Source organism: Gallus gallus, chromosome 1 (genome assembly GCF_016699485.2).
Source record: "Gallus gallus isolate bGalGal1 chromosome 1, bGalGal1.mat.broiler.GRCg7b, whole genome shotgun sequence".
NCBI lineage: Eukaryota > Metazoa > Chordata > Aves > Galliformes > Phasianidae > Gallus > Gallus gallus.
Window position 1 is genome coordinate 165,730,314 of NC_052532.1, and position 24,060 is coordinate 165,754,373.

The following is a 24,060-nucleotide window of genomic DNA, read 5'->3' on the forward strand; positions in this document are numbered from 1 at the left end:
CCCACGCCCTGCTCCGTCCCGCTCCGCCCCGCTCCAGCGGCGGCGAGCAGAGGGCAGCGGCGCGGCGGTGTTTTGAGGCGGCGGATATGTGAGTGCTGGGGCCGGGGGTAGCGGGCGGCGCGCAGCCCCTGCGCGGGGGCCGTGGGCCGGCAGCTGGGCTGGGGGCTCTGAAGGCAGAGCCGGGCAGCGGGGGCCTCAGGTCGGGGGGGAGCACGGGCAGGCAGCAGCGGGCCGGGCCGCAGATCCCCGGCCGTAGCAGAGGGTTGTTTCAATCGCTGACTCTCCCTCCCTCTCGGTTGTTGATCCGCGCTGCTCGTCCATAGCCTTATCTCGGCCGGGCAGGTCGGCGTGTTGATGCTGGCGGGGGGGTACGGCCTCCCCCGGTGCCTCTGTGAGGGGCACACCGAGAGAGCCGCTGCGTCTTCGCTTTGCTGCCATCACTGTTTTCTTTCAGCTCTTTAAAATAACTGGGAAACCTGAGTTTGGCCCGCCCCAAAGGCCCTCAAGGCCAGGCTGGATGGGACACGGGCAGCCTGAGCTGCTGAGGGGGCCTTAAGGTCCCTTCCGACCCAAAGCGTTCTGTGAGTGTGTGATTAATGCCCGCCTGCTTTGGGGAGACAGGAGCAGAATGCTCTAGTCTTGATCAAGTAAGAACATCACATGGATCACGTTTGTTCCCCTCCGCTACTCTTCATATTAGCCCGACTTTCCTGCTTAAAAACATGTGAAGCAGATCACGGAGTTGAAATCTTGTTGTGGGGAAGCGTTTGATGGGTAGTGAGGCTCACTGTGTGAGCCTGTCTTGCAGACTCACTGCAGTTCTCTTCAGTTTAGTTGTTGCTAAAATTATACCTCAGCAGCTTCTTGACCCAGTTTATGTTGATGGTGTTTTTTTTTTTCTTTTCTCTTATCATATTCTCCCTGACGCAGCCCTTGTCTATCTCCATCCACAGCAGTAGACTTCTGCTCTCAGTAGATATCTCTGACCTCATGTATTTACCTCCTGAAGGTTCACTTAGGCTGTTTGCTTTAGGCTCTCTGTATGGTTAGGGTGGATATTAGGAAACATTTCTTCTCACAGAGAGCAGTGAGGCAGTGGCACAGGCTGCACAGGGAGGTGGCGGAGTCACCGTCCCTACAAGGTGTTCAAGATCCGTGTGGATGTGGCACTGAGGGACGTGGGCAGTGGGCACGGTGGGATGGGCTGATGGTTGGACTGTATTAATCTTAGTGGTCTTTTCCAACCTTAATGACTGTGTGACAAGGAAGAAACACACACCCATGCCATTCAGTTTCCATCTCAGGTGCCAATTTTGGACTGGGAATGATGTCCCTTTGGATGGTGCTCATCTCCTTCCATTGGCATAAGAGAACTTAGGTACCTCATTACCTCACTTTTTGGACAGCTGCTGTTAGATGAGGTGATTTCCATGGATGCTCTGAGCATGCAGAGGTCTTGCTGCTCTGATACTCCCGTGCGTCCTTGTATATTGTTACAGCTGTTCATGGTGTTGCCTTTCAAGTAAGCATAGAAAACAACCTGACAAAGGAGATACATGCCAATGAGCTTCAGCACCAGTACAGAGTTGGATTGAGCCGCTCATGCAGATCCTGCTTAGATTACCTTGCAGGCTCATGACCTGTGTGTTTAGTGGGAGCGATTACAGTAGTAAAATGAGGCAGCCAGTTAGGTTGTAAATGGCAGTTTGCTGAGGGGTTGCCAGAAGGCAATTGACTTGAAGGCCAGAAGAGCTGTAGCCTTCACAGAGCTGCCCTGTGTCATGCAGATGAAATTCCCACCCATTACCCTGTATTCTGTGGCATAGCAGAAAGCCACCAAGAGAAATGCATCAGAGATGGCATTTTCTGAAATCCTTATTTTTTCAATAGCTTTTAAAAAACATCTATTTTTCATAGAAGTTAAGGAGATGTATCAAAGAATTGCTTTAGGGGGTAGGATTAGTGCCCCGGGAATGAATGGAATTGCTGTGAGAGTTCTTGAGGGCTACAGGTTGTGAGGGCTGCTGCACTGGGCCCAATTCACATTGTAAGAAGGCACTTTGCTGTTTTGGTGTGGTTCTGTGATAGTTTTAATGTTGCATTTTCAGAGCTAGCCAATACAGAAAGATTGGCTGGGGTATTTCAATTAGACCTAGTTCTTCTGGGATGGCTTCCCACATGGTATGCCTGCTGTGAAATATGTAGTCATTTTTTCTTTGTTTTCTACTCTCTTCCATTACACGGCTATTACTTTGCCTTAGAAGTATTCCTCAATATTTAGAAGTGGTCCTCAACAGAATGTATTGGTATTTCTGAATACCATGTTCTGCTGAGTGATTGCTTACAGCTGCAATAGCCAGTCTGAATTCATTTCTTTGCATAGCCAAGAGATGGGATCTGCATATTGCTCCCTTCACACTCCTGTGTTTAAGGTGATGCATTCGTAGGGTGTTCTGTGCTCCAGCCTGTAGAAAGCTGGAAGATATTATCCATGTTTGAAATCTTCAGCATTTATAGGTGTGAAAACCAAAGATGACCACTGAGTGTGTGTGTGTGTGATGTTTTTCCCCCTAAAGGCTTATAATTTGGGCAGATACAGCCCTCATACAACTTCCTTGCGCCCTGCCAGATTTCAAGTCTGGTGTTTTACAGCAAAGCCGTTCATAACAAATACTTCCAGATTTAGTTTGCAGTGCCAAATTTGCTTGTGTTCAGAACCACCTGAAACAGTTATTTCTTACGTCTCCCCACCCTCTTGCTTGTTACAGGAACCAAAACCTCCGGCACAGCCTCAAAACAAAGTTTGGCAAAACTTTCTGAAGGTAGCTTATTTGTTGGGGTTTCTTAAAGCTTCCTAAAGAAGACCAATTGCTGCTTTAGTGAAAACATTGTTAGGAGAAGACTCGTGTATTGCCAGGGAGCTCTGGCTTGAGAGCTCAGGGCTTTGCACTCCGGCACTGCTGGAGTTCCTCCTCAGGCTGCTGTCTGTACATTGTCAGCAGAGCCTTTTCCCTTTGGGTTCTCCCAAACACAGTAGAAGTGCACGAGTCCATCATCTCAACATAGGCTCTGTGACTCTACTGCCTCAGGAACTTAATTACAACAAGGAGAACATCCCAATTGCAGAGCTACGGGCAGCGAATGCAACAGGTGCTGTTAATGCAGAGTTGGTGTTTCTTCCCTGTGATCTCACTGCCCTTGAAGTCCTAACTGGATTTCAGAAATTTGTAAATATTTTTAGCATTGACACTATCTGTACTCTACAGCTGTTTGCGACAGGATCATTTCATTGGTGTTACTCGAAAACAGTGTTATATTCACTCCATCTTTCTGCCCTCCTCTGTCAGACCTCTCTGGGAAGTGAGAGCATCCCAATGACACTTGCACACATCCTGTGAGCAGTGCAACCTAGCTGCTTGCATTCCCCTTTGTCTGCTAACATCTCAGCCCTGAAAACATGATTTTTCATGCATTCAACTGAATGCACTCTGGACTGTCCTTTCACTTGAGTGAAATGAAGAGAGTTGGCTGCAATTTTGATGCTGGGTCAGATACCTCTCCGGCCCTCCTTAGGCCTCCCCTCGGCTCCTCTGCTCTGGGCTGAGCATACCCAGAGACTCCAACTGCTGCTTATGCATCTCTCCCTCCAGACCCTTTCCCATCTTTGTACCCCTCCTTTGGACGTGTAATTTACACTATTAACTGTAATTTACACCATTAACTCTATTAACAGGATTTAAGTCTCCCAGGATATCAGGTCTGCTGCACGGTCTTGTCTTTACCATTAGTGAGCTGGCTCCAATCTTTAGCAAAACCAACAGGAGATGGGAGACAAAAACCTGGTGTTGCCAAGGCCTTGATTTTTGTATTGAAGCCTCAGGTGTGCCCTCAGATTTTCCAGTGTGATTACTGTATATGCAGCTACAGTGTTTTATGACAGGTGGGACGACCAGCGATGTTCAGGAAAGAAAACAGTGGAAAAATGAGCTATGAAAATCACAGAATCATAGAACAGCCTGGGTTGAAAAGGACCACAGTGATCATCCAGTTTCAACCCCCCTGCTATGTGCAGGGTCACCAACCACCAGACCAGGCTGCCCAGAGCCACATCCAGCCTGGATGGATGTAGCCTGGATGAATGCATCCTGGCAAACTCTCACATCTTGGCTTTCAGTGAATGCAGCTGCACAGTCTTAGTATTACTTATGCTGGGTTCTTCTGAAGACAAAACACAAGTCCCATTAGTTTTAAAGATGGAAATCCACAGATGTTCTTTCACCTCTGAAGCATGTACCGAGGCCATTTTGCTGTTTGTGGGCTTTCTGTTAGAATTGGACGTATGCCTTAGGAAAGTTGACATGGCTTCTAGCTGGAAATTCATCACAGATGATGTCAAAGCGTTTAGGAGCTATAGGTCAAATAAGGAAAAGGGGCATGAGGTATATTTCTGAGCTCTGAGCCCCACCCAGCTGGATATCAACCAGTGTTAGATTTCCCAGGCTTTGGCCTTAGTGAGTTTTGGAACACGAATCTCAAAGGCCTTCTAATTAAATCTGCAACCAAGTAATCTCCCGGGTTTAAGGTTTACCATGTAGGGATGAGCAGGTTTCTGTTTAAACTGGAGGGAGCCCAGCTGCTTTCAAGCCTTTCAGAAAATTGCCTGTAAAGCTGCATCTTGCAAACGCACCATTGCTTACAGGTTGATGAGTATTCGTAGAGTGCATTCATCATCATGCTTCTAATTTTAAATAATGAAGAAGCAGCCTTTATCTAATCATTGGAGGAGTTGTTTGTTTTGCTGTTGAATACTTTTACGTGGTGGCTATGGAGCTCTGAAGAGTTTTCTGCATGTTTTCTCACACTTGGGCAACTTCTGAAGGTGCAACGTGGATAAGAAATACTCACTTAGTTATACTGAAGCACCCAAAGCACTGTGCTGTTTTGTCTGGGATCTGTTCTTGGATTCCTCCACATCGTCCAGCACTGCATTTATGTTACTAAGCTCACTGCTGGCTGTATCCAAAACTGACATTCATCCAAACCCAGAGACGATGCCTGAGTTCAGTTTGTGAGGTTGTATGCACAATAACCTGTGCCTTTGGTTATGTTTTCAGATTGCATGTCATTTCTTCTTCTTCTCCTCCTCCCCAGGGCCGACTACTGGAAGTCTCAGCCAAAAAAGTTCTGCGATTATTGCAAGTGCTGGATAGCAGACAACAGACCTGTACGATCACCTGCTGTACTATACCACTGACTCTGAAATACCAGGGATTTCTACTACAGGCTATCGAAATCACTTCTTATATTCATTTATTGGCGCATGAAAAGTGTTGTTTGAAAATGCCTTTCTAATACTTAATTGTGATCATGAAATCATGATATGCGAGAAGCACATACATGAACACGAGATGGTGTGTTGTGCTCTTTGACGTGGCATTACAGGATAAGAGCTGACGTATCTGACCCTTCTTTTTCTTCAAGTTCTGTAACTTAACATCCAGTCTGACTTGAAGCTTTGTCCACGCCCATTCCTTAGTGTGCAAGTAGAAGGCATAGCCTGGCTTATGTGCTGTTTACATATGTCAGGCCTGGTACAGCCAGTGCTCAAAGCACTTAAAGAAGGTTTCTCTCATTTCACACAGCCCACAGAAACGTTACTGGGTTACAGAAAGGTGTTGCTGACTTGCAGACACCTTTTGCAGACTATGAGACCCATTGGTTTCTCACTTCAAAAATAAGTTCTGCGCTCCTGAACTTCATCTGGTTTACAGTTACATACCTGTAATTCAGACGCACAGATGTGAGCTGATTGGATTAGGTTTCTATCATACTTTCAGCCAAGAGTCATGCATGAAGGGGGGGATTTGGGTAACCTACAAACCTGTCTTTGGATGAGATTAATTATCATCTGGATGTGCGTCCTCCGCACATCTTTTTGTGCAGAGAACTCCTGGGGTTACTAGGTCAGATTTAGGCACCTGACTTTTCAACACTGAAGTGTTCAAACCACATGAGAGCTTCAGCTGTCATACCTGCAGAGCTTCTGAACTTCCAGTCTCTGATGGCTTTTTTTCCTGGCAGCTTTGTGGCTTGCAGACTGTCCTGCTGTCCTTAGTTACCCAGCTCTCCCGTCTTGGCTTTTCTGTTAGCTCTCAATTCTCCTGGACCAGGAGACCAGGGGATATTTGTGCAATTTGGAATATTGTAGTTAAGGACCAGAGCTAATATTTCTAACACTAAATAAGCCACACAGTTTTGGAAGGTTGGCAGGAAAGCCAACTGGGTGAGTAGAAAAAACCAAGGGATGCTACTCAGAAGGACAGCACAGGGAGGGAATCCAGATTGTCTCTAATACCTGTGCTGAACGTTATTACTTTAAGTTACAAATCTCATAAATACAGGATATGAAAGTTTATAATTGGATCATAAGTAACATTTTGGAGCTTTACTGGCATCTCAAAACTTCTATGTTGAATGCTTCAAAATGTTCCTGGATTGATTATGGGCGAATGTTTTCTAGCTGTAGATTTTGCTGTGAATGTTTTCAAAGCACGTTGCATTTAGACTTGTTCAACTAAGTTCAGTCTATCTAAATTTTAAGTAACTTCAAAAAAAAAAAAAAAAAAAAGTATGTATTAATTTTTTCCTGGCTTTTTTTCCTTGTTTTTTCTTGTTTTCTTAAGAGCATAGACTTTCATGAGAGGGGAAAGAATCATAAGGAAAATGTGGCCAAAAGAATTAGCGAGGTAATTCAAACATCTTATTTTCACAGATACATGTATTTAATCACTTTCATTACCAGGCTTGTTGAAATTTATTCTTATTGTGTTTTCTTTTAGATTAGGAAGAAAAGCATGGAAAAAGCAAAAGAAGAAGAAAACATGTCAAAGGAATTTGCAGCAATGGAGGAGGCTGCAATGAAAGCGTATCAAGAGGATTTGAAAAGGCTTGGAATTAAGCCAGGTAGCTCATACAGTTGCCAAAGGATTAAAGGCAGAATTGAAAGAATATTGAATAGGAATGCTTTTTTTTCCTTAAATTAGGATTTAGCAATATGAGAGTAGGCCTCCAGAACTGGGTTTGCTTATTAAAAAAAGAAAAAGCCTGCAAATTGCCAGTAGTAGCAGTTGCTGTACGGAATGTTTTTAGCTAAGGTGTCCTTGGGTGCATGGAACAATCTGATTTGGGGTGAGAACACTTACACGGTGCAATAGCAAAATATATATGTACTGCAGTTGGTACTCTGGGTGAGCAGTGCAGCTTCCCTTAGTTAATTTCATGTTTCGTTGCGCCAGTCGGAGACAAGTTTGTATCAAATAGGAGAGCTTGGACTCCCAGGTAGGGATTAGAATCACTTTCTCATCTTGCAGTTCAGCGAGTACCTTTGTTCAGTCCATGTGAGAATGTAACCATTCTTTGGTAGTTGTACTGTAAGGCTTCTGTACAAGAAGTCTCTTCAGAACTCCTGCAGTTTATTTTGCTGCAGTCAGAGCTCATTGGTCCTTATGGCACTTCTCTTCATGTTGCTACTCGTCTTTGGATATGTGAGCCTTGTAACAGTGTAGTGTTGCTAAAATCAAAGATTCTTTGAATGTATTCTTTTCAGTTTAGCTACAATGAGTATAATGCTGATGGGTAACACAAAGTTTCCTATTTGTAATTGCTGATAATGAGTGACAAATGTTTAAGCTCAGATTATTATTACTTTTTTTTAACTAAATATCATCTCCTTTAAGATGATGTAGGTCCCAGTTCGACACTGAATAAAACACAGAGTATCACAGCGGAAGGTAAAGAGAAGAAAGAAAAGAAAGAAAAGAAGGAAAAGAAGGAAAAGAAAAAGAAGACACGTGAGGGCACCTCAGAGTCACCGAAAACTGAACCAAAGGAGTGGGTGCAAGGACTTTCTCCTGAAGGCTACACTTACTACTACAATACAAAAACAGGAGGTAAAAAACAGCCAGGAGCAAAGGCAGATAAACTTATTGCATGCAGATGAGTGAAGACCACCTGCATTTTTTACCCTTCTGCCACCTCAGTACTAAGCTGATTATTAAAATCTGAACAATTAGATGTAGTTTTGGTATTTAATATTCAAGACTGAGGCATCGAGAACATCAGACTGTATTTGCATTTCGTTAATAGGTTATGATGAGATAATGCAGTAATCCCACTGTTTCTGGAAATTTTTAGACTCTCAAAAGCTAAAATATGCCAGACATAAGTATGATCTTTCTAAATATACTTTCTTACCTGGAGATTAATTGGGCAATTACCTCAACATCAGTTTTGCCTTAGTAAATAAGGGCAGTTACGAATTGCTGCCTGATTATTTCTTTTCACATTTGCCTCACTGACCAACATCAGTTGAGGAGCAATGTGTTCTGATCTACTTCAGAGTATAAAAGCAATCCCTTTTGTGTGTGTGATTAATGAGAACATCACAAACTGTTTCTTAGAGATTTAGAAATGACTTCGTTGTTTACCTTACTCTTTCTTTCTATGAGGTAACTTCCAAAAGGTAAAAACTCTTGTGTTTAATTTCTTGTGGCCTATACTAGCTTTTTTTTGTTTGTTTAATAGAGGAAATGGACCTGGGGGTGTTGATTGATGCTAGACTGAACATGAGCCAGCAGTGTGCCCAGGTGGCCAAGAAGGCCAATGGCATCCTGGCTTGCATCAGAAACAGTGTTGCCAGCCGGAACAGGGAAGTAATTGTCCCCCTGTACTCAGCACTGGTGAGGCCGCACCTCGAGTACTGTGTCCAGTTTTGGGCCCCTCACTGTAAGAAAGACATCGAGGCCCTGGAGTGTGTCCAGAGGAGGGCAACAGAGCTGGTGAGGGGTCTGGAGCACAGGCCTTATGAGGAGCGGCTGAAGGAGCTGGGATTTGTTCAGTCTAGGGAAGAGGAGGCTCAGGGGAGACCTTATTGCTTTCTATAACTACCTGAAGGGAGGTTGTAGTGAGCTGGGGGTCGGCCTGTCCTCTTGTGTGACTAGTGATAGGACTAGAGGGAATGGCTTCAAGCTGCACCAGGGAAGATTCAGGCTGGACATTAGGAAATACTACTTCTCTGAAAGGGTGGTCAGGCACTGGAATGGGCTGCCCAGGGAGGTGGTGGAGTCACCGACCCTGGAGGTGTTCAAGGAACGTTTGGACGTTGTGTTGAGGGACATGGTTTAGTGAGAACCATTGGTGAAGGGCGAATGGTTGGACTGGATGATCCTGTGGGTCTTTTCCAACCTTAGCAATTCTATGATTCTATGATCTATAGCGCACTTTGTATGTGTGCACATATCACTGTCGTAACTCTTAGATCTGTTTTCTTTCTAAACATTGTGGATCGTGAGCAGGACTGAACGATGACTGAAATAAATATGTTTCTCTTTTTTAAGAATCACAGTGGGAGAAACCAAAAGGATTCCAAGGCAACTCTAAAACTTCGCACACGGTAATCAAACACTGTTATTCGTATTGTCCTTTGTCTTTGCAAGTACTGACCGGAAATGAGCTGAACAATTGCTCACTTTTCATAAACTTCGGAAAACATCATTTCAGTATATTGGATCATTTACAACATGTGATGAAAACTGATATTTTCTTCTGCAAACATATAATTTGGCTGATTGTTTTATCAGGGGAGGAGAAGTGGTAGTGGTTTTTACAGAATACAGTGTTTTAATTCTTTAGCCCATCAGATTGAAAGCTTTTTGTAAACTGAATGAATTCTCTTCAGCTTCTCATACCTCTCCTTTTACAGCAAGAAGGAATAGAAGCATCAAAGAGACTTCAGGTCTGAACCGCAGCTCATGAGTTTCTTTTGCACTGCAGTGATGTAGAAATCTTTTAACACTTAGTAAAAAAAAGAAACTTTCTGACTACTGCTCAGTGAGAAATAGCTGCTTTTTATGTGTGTGAAGGAGCACATTTGTCTTTTTGTGTTCTGGTTCATAATGACCCCAAAGCACTGCTTAGAAAACATTGAGATTGTGATGTCTGGTAGTTAAAGAAATACAAATGCCTTTTTGGTACTTGCTTTAGGATACAGTTATGTGATAATTGGTCTTTTTTGTATATTTCATAGAGCCATGGAACCTATGTAGAAGCAATCTTTTATCATTTTACTGCCTTCCTTATTTAAGGGACAGGCACACTTGCTGAATAGTCCAAAACCAGAAAGTCAATCAGTGGACTTTTCCTGATATTACGGAGGATCTTTTTCACCCAGAGAGTGGTGACGCACTGGAAAAGGTTGCCCAAGGAGGCTGTGGATGCCCCATCCCTGGAGGCATTCAAGGCCAGGCTGGATGTGGCTCTGGGCAGCCTGGTCTGGTGGTTGGCACCCTGCACATAGCAGGGGGTTGAAACTGGATGATCATTGTGGTCCTTTTCAACCCAGGCCATTCTGTGATTCTGTGGTTTATCACTGCAGGAGTTCAGTGCTTCACAACATCAAAAACACTATTTTTACAACACTCCTACAGAGCTATGTGAAGTTTTCCACGTTTTCAATATAGATGTCATACGTACAGTATGATTTAAATCATAGAATTGCCAATATTGTTTGCTAATAACATTGGATATTCTGTTGGAGAGCAAAAAAACCTGGCCTTGTCAGAGTGCTTAACTTTCTGTTACCGTGTCTTGAACCTCAGAAAGTAGCCTTTGCTGGGTACTGGAGTACTTAAAGAGTAGAAAATATTTATAATTGTTTATGTTTTTAGAAGATTGCATCAATTTACAAGATCTCCATGAATTCCCTTGTCTTTATTCCATCTCTTGTTAAAAGAGAGTTTAATTTCAGAAATGCAGACTTTTTTCAGCCAGTGTTTATTCCCAGAAGGCTGCATACTTCCCATTCCCAACGCGTGCTACTCTGACTTTCTGATTCCCTTCCCCCAGTTTTGCACAACTTGTTAAGCAGTTCTTTATCTTTTCTGTCAAGTCATAGCTTTGCAATGTTTTTAAGCCAGTCTTACTGTAGCCTTCCACTGAGAGAGGTCCTGTGACTGATCTTGTGCAGTCCCTGGTGTGTATTTGTCCTGACAGTGAACTCATCTGGGGAGCGAGGACATCAGAGTTTCACTCAGTGCTTCATAGGCTTGTTTCCGTGAATCAGCCTTCTGGGCAGTCAGAGAAATGCTGCTTCAGGAAGCCCAGATGGAGGAGAGAAGGAGCTTCTTGGCAATAACTTGAAGCTAGCTCATCTCAGCTCTATCATGAATACACACCCTCACCCTCTGATATCTGTCCTAAGCCACACGGCTGTGTTTTGCCATTCCTCCCTCACCCCGACCTGTGACTTTGTGGCGTATTTAGTTAGCTCAGCTACAGCTAAAAGCAAGCATTTAATTGCTCCTTTATTTAGTCTGAGCTAAAGAAATTGGGAACGTTCCAGATCTCTAACAAGGGCTCACATTTCCCACAAATTAAAGGGCATGCTTGCAGTATGCTGTGCAAGTGAGATTCACAGTTCCTCGTTTTGCAGCAGGTCAGCTTGCCCCTCAGGCTTCACAAGAGGTGCAGAGAACTGAGCAGAGGAAAGGTGCATCGAGGGCTACCAGTTAGAGTGACGTCGTGCTTGACAGCATGTATGCAGTAGGATGCTTAGTGTGCCCAGTGTCAAATACATGCTGAAAACCTCAAAGAAACAAACTCTAAGATGCTCAGGATCTAAATAACAAAAATAATGTATGGTGAAGCTGCATAGAAACCCTACCCAGTGAAAGGAAATGAGTAACGTTAGTATTTAAGGAGCAGTGAAAGTTGTATCTCTTACTGCTGTTCATGAGATCAAGTTCTTATGGAAGATGTTAAGCCACATGTCATGCATGATTCTCTGTTCTGCAAAGCATCTTCATTTGCATTACTTAGCCACAAAGACGTACCAGCAGCAACTTCTGTCACATTTCACGTGCATTTAGTGATCAGTGGGGAAAATCAGTGCTTTTGTTGATCCTTAAAAGGCTTTTTTTCTTTTTTCCTTTTTTTCTTTTTTAAATCGACTCCTTTATTTTTTTCCCAGGGAGCAGTGTGGGTAGAAGGTGTCAGTGAAGATGGTCATACCTATTATTACAACACACAGACGGGAGGTAAGGCCAGCCTGGTTTCCAGTTAATCTGTCTCAGAAGAGAGAGTTTTCAGAGCAGTGTTTTGCTTTGCAAATAGCTGTGTTTTAAGACCATTATTATGTTTCACATTTTTTAAGCTGTCACTTGGTTGAAATATATTTGTTGCTTAACTTTGTGTTGGCTTTATACCTGTATTGTCACTTTGTGTGTATTTGTGCTTTGCAGTTGGTTTTTTTTTGACCTTCAACTTACAGCTCTAAAATATGGCCACCTCATTTCTACACACGTGTATTGAAGTTTTAGCTTGGAAAACCAGAAGGGGTAGGATTTTATTTTGACAGGTATGTAGGACAGAATTAGAATCTCGTGATCCTTCTTACTTAGGAGGAAGTTTTTCACCCAGAGGGTGGTGATGCACTGGAACAGGTTGCCCAAGGAGGCTGTGGATGCCCCATCCCTGGAGGCATTCAAGGCCAGGCTGGATGTGGCTCTGGGCAGTCTGGTCTGGTGGTTGGAGACCCTGCACATAGCAGGGGGTTGAAACTCAATGATCACTGTGGTCCTTTTCAACCCAGACCATTCTGTGATTCTATGATCCTTTCCTGTCATTGACATAGGACTGATATGAGAGACCAGAATCAGAGCCCCTACTTCTCCCCATTTTTCTTCTTCCCTGCATAGGGGACTTTGTGGTAACTGCCCCAGAACAGACATCTGTTTTCTAAATCTGTTTGAATCATAGAAGGTCAGTGGTGCCTCTCTGGAGAGCGAGAGGTTTTATGCCAGCTATGAGTTGTCCTTCTGATTTTGGGTATGAAGCAGAATTCCTAATGATGCAAAGAACAGGGGAAAAACCCCAGAGTTTTTCAGCACGCCACCTCCCTTTTCAAATGGTTTGTGGTTTGCTTTTCTGAAAGGAAGGCGACTTGCTGGTTATTTTTAAACATTGCCTTCTAAGTTCAGGTAATTTTGGTTGTAAGCTCTTCAGGCACGCATCAAATTTCTGAAGAATATCATTGTATTTGGTAAAATTTTGACTTGAAAATTGCTTGTCAGTTCTGTTAGCACTAATCCCGTCCTCTGAAGAAAAGACAGATTTTTAACCAAGGAGAATATCTGTAATGTCTCATCTCAGGCACATAACTTAGCAGTCCAGCATCTCTAGGCTGAGCTCCTGAGATATGCTACAGGAGGCTGCACCTCGATCCGTTGGCTTTAGGTGACATCTAAGAAAGTGAACTTTCTCAGTTATTGGTGTAAAGCAAGATGACAGTAATACCCTCAGGAGACTTTTTTGTTAGTCAAAATATACTTGTTGTCAGTTTCTTACACCTTTCCTTCTCAGGACATGCCTAGGAACATGCCTGTTAAGTGCTGTTTTCAACTGGTGATTTCTTTGGAAATAGATAAATTAATTGGAAAACTAGCAGTTCTGTTGCATTTGAGAGCTTATATAAAATTATATACAGAAAATCATCATTACTTTTACCTTACTGTTACTAAAAACAGCTTTAAGACCACTGAGTCCACGTTTATTTAATTAATTGCTGGAATACTTCTAATCAAGGAATAAACTGAGGTCATATTCTACAAATTCTTTTCTGTCTTTTCAGAATCATGTTTTTATTTGTTTGCTTGACAGCAGTTTTATTAAAGACGTAATCTTACTGAGACGATGCAGAGGGGAAGGATTTATCCATCTTGAAAGCTAGGAGACTCACAGTTAGTGTTCCTTCCCTTATCTTTTCTTTGTCATCAATGGATAACTCAAATCAAATAGGCACCTTTCAAGGTGGTCTGTCCTGTCTTAGGATCTGAGTCTTGTAGGCAGCAGTCTGCTACGTGTGATATTTTTCTTAAGCACTGATTACAGTGATGTTTATTGTCAGTGAATTCAGCTGTTGGGACAGTGTCTTTGCTGGGAGCAATGAACTGAACAAAGGCAGAAGCCTTGTGCCAAATTATTTGCTGTGTATTTTGCATAAGGTAACGTTGCTTCTGAAAGGTGATGCTGTCAAAGCAAAAATAGACAGAATTAGATATGTACATAATGTGATTATTCAAATATCTTGGACAGTGTCCACATGGGAAAAACCTGATGGTTTTGTTTCATCTTCAAATGACAACAGTCAACGTGGCAAGCATTCTGAAGAAGCAGATTCCAGAGCATCTGAATCAGACTCTGAACAGGAAGACAGTGAAAGTGAAGGACAAAGTCCAGGAACAAATTTAAAGGTAAATACTCTCTTCATTCTCTCTTCAGATTTATTTTACGTATAATATTCATTTTCTAGCATAAGATGACTTTATTGTTGTGATATGCTATACTCATTGTGATGAAGTTAAACATCATGGCTGAAAGTAGAAGTTCATGCTTTTTTTGAATAGTGAGATGAGCATTTGTTCAGTTATTTGGAACGTTAGTGGCACTGTTCCAGAATACAAAGCATGAGGTTGACATCCTCCAGCCAATCTCAGGTAGAATTTTGCACAAAGTGTGGTGTGCTCTGAGAAAGGAAGCTGTCACTTCTCCGAAACAGTCCAAAAAATGATATGGATTTCAGTGTCGGGCTGACTTCCAACCTCCATTGGTAAAGATGACTATGAGGGCGTTGAGAGAATGCCTCAAAAGGAGCTGGTTATAATTTCTGTATTAATTCAGAAAAATATATATATATATTTTGACAGGTATATATTTTTAATCAGTTATATTTTTCTCTTCAGATTGAAAACTCCTGATAAAGAGTGTGATTATGGCTCTGGTTGGGTCAGATGGTTTACTGAAACGGGTAGTTCAAAACAAATAAACATGATTTAACTATCAAATGTATTACTAGTTGTTAACACATTAACTACTATGTGTTAATTCTAAAATACTTGTTTACGTATCACTGTACATCATTATAACCCAGTACCACGCTTTAGCTATAAAGTGTGTATGTGCACACACTGAAAATTTCATGTGATTTTCTTGCCACTTGATTTTAACACACCAAATTTTGTTTTAAAGTGAGTTGGTGTTGTTCAGCCCTTGATAATTTCAGCCATGATAGACAGGATTTTGCAGCTTTTTTGTAATATCCAAGGTTTTTTTCATGTGTGAGACTATGTATGAGATGAAAGCTCAAGCAGAAAAATGTAAAGAAATCATTGTTAGTAATTACTCTTGGTTGAAAATTATGAATAGCAGATAATAAAGAGAAGATAAAATAAAGCTACGTTATGTTTTTATTTAGGCTTTTTTGCTTAAGGTGGGTTTTTTCCTCTTTAGAGGAAAGGAGAAAATGATGAAGAATCAGAGAAAGAGAAGTCTCCCAAAGCTAAAAAGTTAAGCCCTTATGGGAAGTGGCGGGAAGTTAAATGGCAGGAAGTTAAATGGCAGGAAGAAGCCGTCGATAAAGAGAAGATTGCATTGGCTTCCAAAGAAGCCTCCAGTGATGAATCTAAGACCGACACTTATGGAAAATGGAAAGCAATTAAAAATGAAGAAGAAGAAGAACCAGAGTAAGTAGCTTTTTGCCATAGTAATTTTCATAAGGTTTTGTTTCCAGAGTCTTTTCAAGAGTTGAAGATTTTTCTTCTGACCTCTGGCAGAATTAGCACAGCAGTGATTGGGAACGTAACCCAAGTACAATTCTTTCCTTAGAATCATAGAATCACAAGGTTGGAAAGGACCTACAAGTTCATCTAGTGCAACCATCCTCCCATTGCCCTTCCTACCACAAGCCACTAAACCATATCTCATAGCTCCTCATCCAGATGCCTCTTGAACACTGCCAGGGATGGTGACTCCACCACCTCTCTGGGCAGGTCATACCAGTGTCAATCCAATGCTTGGTGATTACTTTAAGTAATAGCTCTCCATGGAGGACAGCAGTAGCATTTCATTTTCGGTGTAGAAGTCCTCTACAAGTGCAAAGTAAAGTGAAGTGATTTAGAGGATTATTGTCATCCATCATTTTTCTCAGAGGATAAGTAACAACAATCTAAATGTAGTTACACTGAGCTTATGTTCCTTAACATCGTTTCCTTCCACCAATCTGGTTCAGCTCTTGCAACTGTTTTTTTTCAACTGCTTCCAGCCTTGGAAGCACACATAGGCAGTTTTCTCAGCGGCTCCTAGAGGCTTCCATGCTAGATTCTGTTTCTTACTGATGAGTGATGAGTTAGTCAGGCTAACTCTGCCTGGAGTTCAAGAGCTATCTCAGTCTTCTAGGACCAGCAGCAACCTGATCTTGATCATCCTTTGTTAGTATTGCTTTGAATTCCTTCCCTGTGGAATCACTAGTTGCCTACATTAGTGCCAGGATGTTGGCTGAGTTGCTTATACAGGCAGCAAATTATTTCTTAATTCTGGGTACTCTGCTGACTCTAATTGTTCACTTGAAGAAAACAACCCTTTATAACAGCAATTTTTTTATTTTACTTTCACCCAGCACTGTATTAGAAGATTTCTGTGTAAGCTGTTATCTTTCTTGCTCCCTGATTTCCCAATAAAGTTAAGCAGAAAGAAAGAAAGAAAGAAAGAAAGAAAGAAAGAAAGAAAGAAAGAAAGAAAGAAAGAAAGAGAGAAGGAAAGAAAGAAAGGCAGAATCCACTGAAACTCTCTTCTGCTGTCATTATGGATAAGTGCTCAATATTCTCAAACACTTTCTGTCATAATTTAATTCAGGAGATGAAGGACAAAACGTAGTCTGGTAAAGCCAATGTATTAAATCTGGATGATATCTTTTTCTCATGCCCAGCTGATCCACAGCAGATGTTTTTATGACATGCATCTGATAAGGGATTTTTCCTTGTTTGTGGTTTTTTGCTCTGTTGTTGTATTCATGATGGATGAGGTTGCTCAGTTTCTTCTTAAGCACACTGTCTTTTCTCATCAGTTTCCTGTTACGGTGCCCTCCAGCAGTTTGGAAAAATTAGTTTTGGGAGAAGGAAATCAGTCTTCTCCTTCATACTCACCCCACTCTACAGCATTTTAGCTCTAAATTATTCAGCAGATACAGTTTTGTCACTGAATAAATTAAGCACAAATACGATTCCTAGGAGATGCTCATCTTGCTTAACATGTCCTGTATTGGATCAGCTGACCACTCCTTGAGTGCAGATCTTGTGAACTCTTTCACTTCTTTAGAATGAACTGTCCAATTAGAATTTCTTTCAGCTACTGAACTTTAGATGTATCAGTCAGTACATTAACACGCAGGCTTGATATAAACACGTCTGTAACTGAGATAAACGCAGTTGTCCATTATTTACTTTCAGTTGAGCCTAGATACAGTGCTGATCACTTTCAGGAGATTTACATTTTAGGGATACTGCAGCAGTCACACTTTTCATGACTTGAATTCATTCCCACGGCTCTGCTTCGTGTGCTTGAGCTGATCTTGAGCACGGAACCCAAAACTGGGTAGTATAGGAGCTGACACCAGACTAACACTCAACAGTGCTGAAAGATTTGTTGTATGGATTGGCCAGGAGCACAACGTGTCCTGTAAGAGTGCTTCTCTGCAACAGTGCTGTGCTGCTGTCATTGTGATAGACCTGTGATCTGAGTCATTGTTTGCCAACCGTTCAGCTGTTCTCCATTTTATGTCTGTGCCTTGGGTTATCCCTCCAGAACTCAGCGTTTGCCATTGACCCCCTAAAACTGGGTAATTCTTAGATGATGTCTTTGATTTTCAGCTGTGATCCTGTCCTCTGAAGCTTCTTCTCCCAGCTTTAGCATTTTGGCATTGAACCGTTGCTAATTACTCACTGACCACTGTCTTACAACATTCTTCACTTTACACACATGCAGGCCTGCTGTCTTTTACAGGAATGTTTGCGTGGTGAGTACTGGGGGCATGCTATAAGCACTGCAAAACTGAGGTCTTTTTTTGTGTGCCAGCTCACAGAGAAGAAAGAACATTTTTCTCGATCCCTGTAATGATGATCATCTTGGCTAGAAGACTTTGCCTCTAGCTCAAAGCTGCTTTGATAATTAAATATAGATGTTACTGTCTGTAGCACACCACGTTCTCTTCTCCACATAGATTAACCTTCTTATGTTTCCCTCTCTCCTCGCAGTGAAAAAGTGGACCTGGAGCTTCCTAGTACAGAGGGTGACAGTGCTCTGCCTCCAGTGCTGGATGTTCCAGAAGATGCCACAGTGATATTTAAGGAGAAGACAGTGACCTCCCTCGGAGACCTGACAGAAGGGGTGCCAACATTTAAAAAGAGGAAATTTGAAAATGGAAAATCCAGAAACTTAAGACAGAGATTGGACGATCAGTAACGCTTAAACATTTTAGATTCTGCTGAAGCTGGAGAGAATCAGAAGTTTAATATTTTAAACAGGCTTTTATAAAGAAAACGTTGGATAGAAATTAAGGATTTATAGGTATTAAAACAGACGTGAGTTGTAATATTTTTTTATTTGGATGTGACTGCTTTTGGAATGGAAGTTTGTGTTATATTAATTATGCAACATTGTAAATAGACGTATTTTTTATTTTAACCATGCCATCTACGCTCAGTTTGCTCCACGTCTGCTGTTTTAGATACACTGTGTCAGGTCTTTTACTCCTTTTCTAAGTACAGGACAATGTAGTAATGCTTAATCTGGGGAAAATAATGCAGACCTTTTATTTTTACACAGGAACTGGATCAGTGGCGTGGTCTAGAGAGTAAAATCATCCCTCAGCGTTATTTATGTGGAGCAGTTTCCCAGCTGATGAATAAAAATACTGTGCTTACTAACCTTTGGCTAATCACTTGCTGAAGAGTAGGCGGTGAGTTCCAACATTTCAAGCAGATCGACTGAAAGCTGTTCGTAGGGGAGTCAGTCACATCGGTGCCACCCATTCCAAACAGCATTCTAAACCAAAGCATCTCTGTACATGCATGATGCATTTATTAGAGCTCTGCAGAAGTTAAAAATCTGATGAATCTTTTAATAGCATCTCTGGAACCACCTCTGTTGCAGTAAATTTCTCTATGCTTTCATCCTGGTGTATTTTGCTTTGTTGTCTCTACTTGAATTTTCTTTTTACACATCAGATTTTCTTTCTTTTTGGCCTCGTTTCCTTTTTGTCTCTTTCTCTATTAAAAATTGCTTGATATTGTCATGAAAAAAAATAGTCAAAAGATTTATCCCTTCTGCAGCGTACAGCAACCTTTTTGAGGCTGATGGTTTTCCTCTTTTGCAAGAGGAATGCGCTGAGCAGTAGCAGACAGCGTTAGCTAAGATGAGAGGGGCTGAGCATCTGGAAGCTTCATTACTCTGAGTGCTATAAGAGAGGAAAACAAAAGATCAATACATAGGGCTGATGGCTGAAATGTCCTGGCTGGCTGCTCAGGTTTTTAGCAGTTGACTATCTTAAGTATTCCAAGTTTGATTTCTTAACCTGGTGGAATAGGTCTTCATTAGCATTATCGAGATTCATTGGCTGCACAAGGAGACAGCACTACGTCCTGCTTCCCTGGGTACCAAACAGTGAGCCGCAATGGTTCCAATCATGCAACCATTCAAATAGGTGTCTCCATTTCTAAAGCTCACAGCACTTGGCTCAGGGGAGCCTCAGTCAGGAAGCAAAGTTAAGGCAGTTGGCACTGTCCAGCTACAGTAAATACAGTTGGAAACTGCTGAACTTGATTGCCTTGAGAAGATGACCTCATCTGTCAGATCAGCTGACACAAGAGTGGGAATCTGATCTACCATATATTGCAAAGGAAGCTGAGGTCCTTTCTTTTAATTTTTTTTTCTACTTTGTGATGTTTTGTGTGTGTGTGGAAGAGAATTAAGTATTGAGTTTAATCCTGTGGGTTTCTTCGGCTTCCTTGTCAAGGTTGTATTTCTTCTGATGTTTATTTTGAGAAATCCAATTATTTTCTCTCATGTCCAGCTCTGCTTTTTCACTCAGAGATGCAGGATGACTGCTGGCTGCTCTCACTGTCGTAGATGCAGGAATATGTACTTCTCCACATGAAAGGCTAGAGCAGAAATCTCCTTTCTCCTTTTCCCCTGCCTCGGCTGCAGGCTGCTGGCAGGTCAAGGCCACATGTGATGCCACCAGTACTTCTGTAGCATATTGTGAGTAATTCCTGATACATCCCTCAACCACATTTGCCTTCCACATGATCGCATCGTGCTGTGTGCTGCAGGTGCCCTGTGACTGACCACTACAAGTGGCTCTTTCTGCTCGTCTGCCGCTGCTGACTGCTGAGGTAGCAGCTGATCAGGCTTTGCCTTCGAGAACATTTCTTTTCTTATGAGATCTTTTCCTGCTGTACTCATTCTGTGCTCTTTCCTTCGCCCTGCAGTACTTGTGTTACTCCAAGCCTGAAGTATATTAAATGATTTTCTTATTAGTGCTCTTCTGTAGGCTTCAGTCCTCCGAAGAAGATTTCTCTCCTTTCTTTAGTGAGGTTCCCAAAATATTATCATCTGTTCTCAGAAATGCTTTATTGTGTTGAAGTGGTCATAGGCAGTGATTTGTGGTACCCGTAGTTAAATTCCTTAAGCAGATGTTGAAAAACATCTGAAAATACAAGCGTTCAAAACTTGCTTCCTTGGGCCGCTGCTTGCAGTAATACAAACCAAAGGTCTTCATAAAGGACTGCATTTCATCAATAAGCCAAAGCGAGTGTTTGCATTAGGAAAAAGGATTCAGTGTCTTCTTTGTCATTCATCGAGTTGGGTCAGACACATTTCCCTCTCTTTGCTGATGTGACTTCTGATGCTGGGATTTCACAATGGCAGCACTTCCTTCCTCGCGACCTTTGAAATTCAGTTTGAAGAGAGGCTGTGGTTGGCCCCCGAGTGTACTGACAACCAGCTGATACAGAGGTGATGCTTAGAGCCCCTGTTTGGCTTTGCACTCTGCAGTTGATAACCTCACTGCATCTCTAAACCAAATGCTTTCACTGTATTGAGTGTCATGGCAGACACTGGTGTTGCAAGTCATCTGTTCTGCAGAGATATCTCTCCCTTCCATGCTATCTCCCTGCAAAATCCTCTGCCTTCGGAATTTGCCATAGGAATCCTATAGGTATTATCTTAGTTACACTCCTCATCTGCTAATCCTCCCCTGGGCTGCACTGGCTTCTGACAAAGGAATGCTGCTTTTGCTGTTTCAGAAGAAGAGCGTTTTGTTTTCTGACTGATCCCTTTCCTATCACGCAGCACGTTTGTCTGCCTGCCTGCCTGCTTCTACTGCAAGCCCCTTCAGCTGGGGCTGCACCTTGGCTTTGCAGCTGCCTTGGGCACCACCAGCACTGGGGGAAGGTAGACAGAGAGAAAGGGATAAAGGGGATTCACTGCAATCTGATGTCTGAACGTGGGCAAATCACTGCACTGTGCTGTATTTCTCTCTTTCTTGCATCACTTGTCTTGCGTGGAAGAGGAGCTCTGCAGCCCATCTCTGCTGTGTGTGTTTACAGCAGGGCTTGCCCGGAGCTGACAGTGCTTTTAGAAGCAAGCATGTTGCATCTACTAAAAAAAGGTGGTTGTGTTTGGCATGGAAGTCAGCATGACAGGAGCTGTGCAGAGACCACCTGCTCAGTCCGACCCATGCTATGGAATTATCCTTGTGCCTAGAAGCCACTTTTTAATCCTTCAGCCAGGAATGTGGAGATAGAAATCCGGATTTTCCCAATTTGGTAAATGTTTGTTGTTGTTTGACCCCCGCAGACAAAATCTGTGCCGCAGCACCATTCGAACGCAGTGCTCAGATTGAGAAGATGGGAGGGTTGGTCACGGTGTGGGTCTGAGTTAAATTCACTGCCTGTGCACTTATAAATGGCTCACTCCTTTTCCCCCCTGAAAATGATGTTATTCCGGTGGATATTTTGGCATCTCAGAAAAGGAGTAAAAAATGATTTTAAGCCGCTTGGTGTCCTCGATTTGTTGTTTTTCAAGTTGTGCCACCCTTTTTTTTAGTACTTTTCTAAAGTATTGGTGCCTTCCTCAAACTGTCTTCCTCCAGTATTCCAGGATATGCAAATCTCTGTGTCACCGCTGTGCCGCATTGCCAGTGAACGCCTCCTCCTGTCCCCAGCCCTACTGAGGCCTTGGGCCGGCTCCGTGCTCTTTGATTTTCTCAAGAATTTGTTTTCCTGAGACAGAATGCATTCCACTCCTCATACGGAGCTCGCAGCCCTTCCATCCTTCTGCTTTTTGGTTCCGAGCTGTCTGTGTCCCTTCGGTTGCTGCTGCAGCCCTTTGCTCATGGTCTGTCAGGCACCTCTGCGCCATCTCTGTTGTAGCCACCTCTCGAGTCGTCTCACCTTCTACCTGCTGTTTGTCCTATGAGCCACGGGAGTCATCGCTGTGACCAACCAACTGAGCTTTGGGATTTGGTTTGGGATTTTCATCATTTGTTTTACAGAAGGTGCAGTGTGGAACATGGAGTTGTTCAAAGCCCTCGTTTTCTTTTGTGTCATCTGCAAAGCTGAGCAGCTGTTCTCTGTATAGAATTCTCTGTTGCAATGACAAAATGCCACAAGTCCTTGAAGTGGAGTTTATACAGAATTACCAAATAAAGCTTTTATTGAAATGATCTGTATTGCTGTTGTTCACGTATTCAAGGTGTTTTAAGACAGCCTAACATTGGTCAGTACTGGGGCCTGCCCTGTATCTGACTGATGACCTGGAACGAAGGCACTGAATTCATCCTCAGTGAGTTTGCAGAGGAAGCGTCCATCTGCTTGGGGGCAGGAAGGCTCTACAGAGAGATCTGGACAGGCTGGGTTGCTGGGTTGAGGCCAATGGGATGAAGTTCAACAAGACCAAATGCCGGGTCCTGCACTTTGGCCACAACAACCCCAGGCAACGCTACAGACTTGAGGCAGTGGCTGGAAGACTGTGTGGAAGAAATGGACCTGGGGGTGTTGGTCAGTGCTTGGCTGAACATGAGCCAGCAGTGTGCCCAGGTGGCCAAGAAGGCCAATGGCATCCTGGCTTGTATCAGAAATAGTGTTGCCAGAAGGAGCAGGGAAATTATCATCCCTGTGTACTCAGTTCTGATGAGGCCACACTTTGGATGCTGTGTTCAGCCTAGGGCCCCTCACTGCAAGAAAGACACTGAGACTCTGGAGTGCGTCCAGAGAAGGGCAACAAAGCTGTAAAGGGTCTGGAGCACAGATCTTATAAGGAACAGCTGAGGGAACTGGGATTGTTCAGTCTAGGGAAGAGGAGGCTCAGGGGAGACCTTATCGCTCTCTACATCTCCCTGAAAGCCGGATGTAGAGAGGTGGGGGTCAGCCTCTTCTCCCATATAACTAGCAATAGGACTGGAGGGATGGGCTCAAGTTGCACCAGGGGAGATTCATGTTGGACATTAAGAAAAATTTACTGCCTAATAAATAGCCTAATAAATAGCTAATAAAAGAGCGGTCAGGTGCTGGAATGGGCTGCCCAGGGAGGTGGTGGAGCCCCTGTCCCTAGATATTGTACTAAGGGACGTAGTTTGGTGGGGAAACATTGGTGGTGGGTGGATGGTTGGACTCAATGGTTTTGGAGGTCTCTTCCAACTTTGGTGATTCTATGACTCTATGATTTATGGGTGCATGTTCTGTTAAAAATGGGAGTACAAACCAAAGGTGTAAATAGGGAGGTGAGCATTAAAAGAAATATTTTTCAGTTTGTGGTCAGGGTCTTTGCGACATTCCCTTCTGCATTCCACTGATGATTCACTGAAAGTAATCAAGATAAGATAGCAGTGCTGGTCTATTTACGTGTAGAAGGTAAGAATCCATCTTTCCACTATCACAATGCCTTACACATTACTTTTTCTCCATTCCTGGAGGCATTCAAGGCCAGGTTGGATGGGGCCCTGGGCAGCTGGATCTGGTGGGTGGCACTGCCCACAGCACAGGGTGGAGCTGGCTGGGCTTTGAGGTCCCTTTAAATCCAAGCTGTTTTGTGATTCTATGAATATTTCATTACAGTTTATAATGCTTTGTTTATTCAACAATTACGATGAATAGTACTGATGTAGATAAAATG

General features: G+C 42.9%; 1 protein-coding gene across 3 annotated transcripts; it reads left to right on the plus strand.

The window, feature by feature from the left end:
• Positions 1 to 25: 25 nt before the first annotated feature.
• On the plus strand, positions 26 to 22,612 carry WBP4 (WW domain binding protein 4). Of its 3 annotated transcripts, NM_001030824.2 has the most exons (10): positions 26 to 88; positions 5,152 to 5,224; positions 6,684 to 6,746; positions 6,840 to 6,963; positions 7,737 to 7,949; positions 9,396 to 9,451; positions 12,026 to 12,092; positions 14,149 to 14,306; positions 15,343 to 15,575; positions 18,141 to 22,612. In NM_001030824.2, coding segments are annotated over exons 1-10 (1,197 nt in total). In that variant the 5' UTR covers positions 26 to 86; the 3' UTR covers positions 18,349 to 22,612. The 3 variants fall into 3 exon arrangements, with proteins under 3 accessions (NP_001025995.2, XP_015130965.2, XP_015130969.2); XM_015275479.4 differs by lacking the exon at positions 5,152 to 5,224 and having other exon boundaries at positions 36 to 88; XM_015275483.4 differs by lacking the exons at positions 5,152 to 5,224; positions 6,684 to 6,746 and having other exon boundaries at positions 36 to 88.
• The last annotated feature ends 1,448 nt before the right edge of the window (positions 22,613 to 24,060 follow it).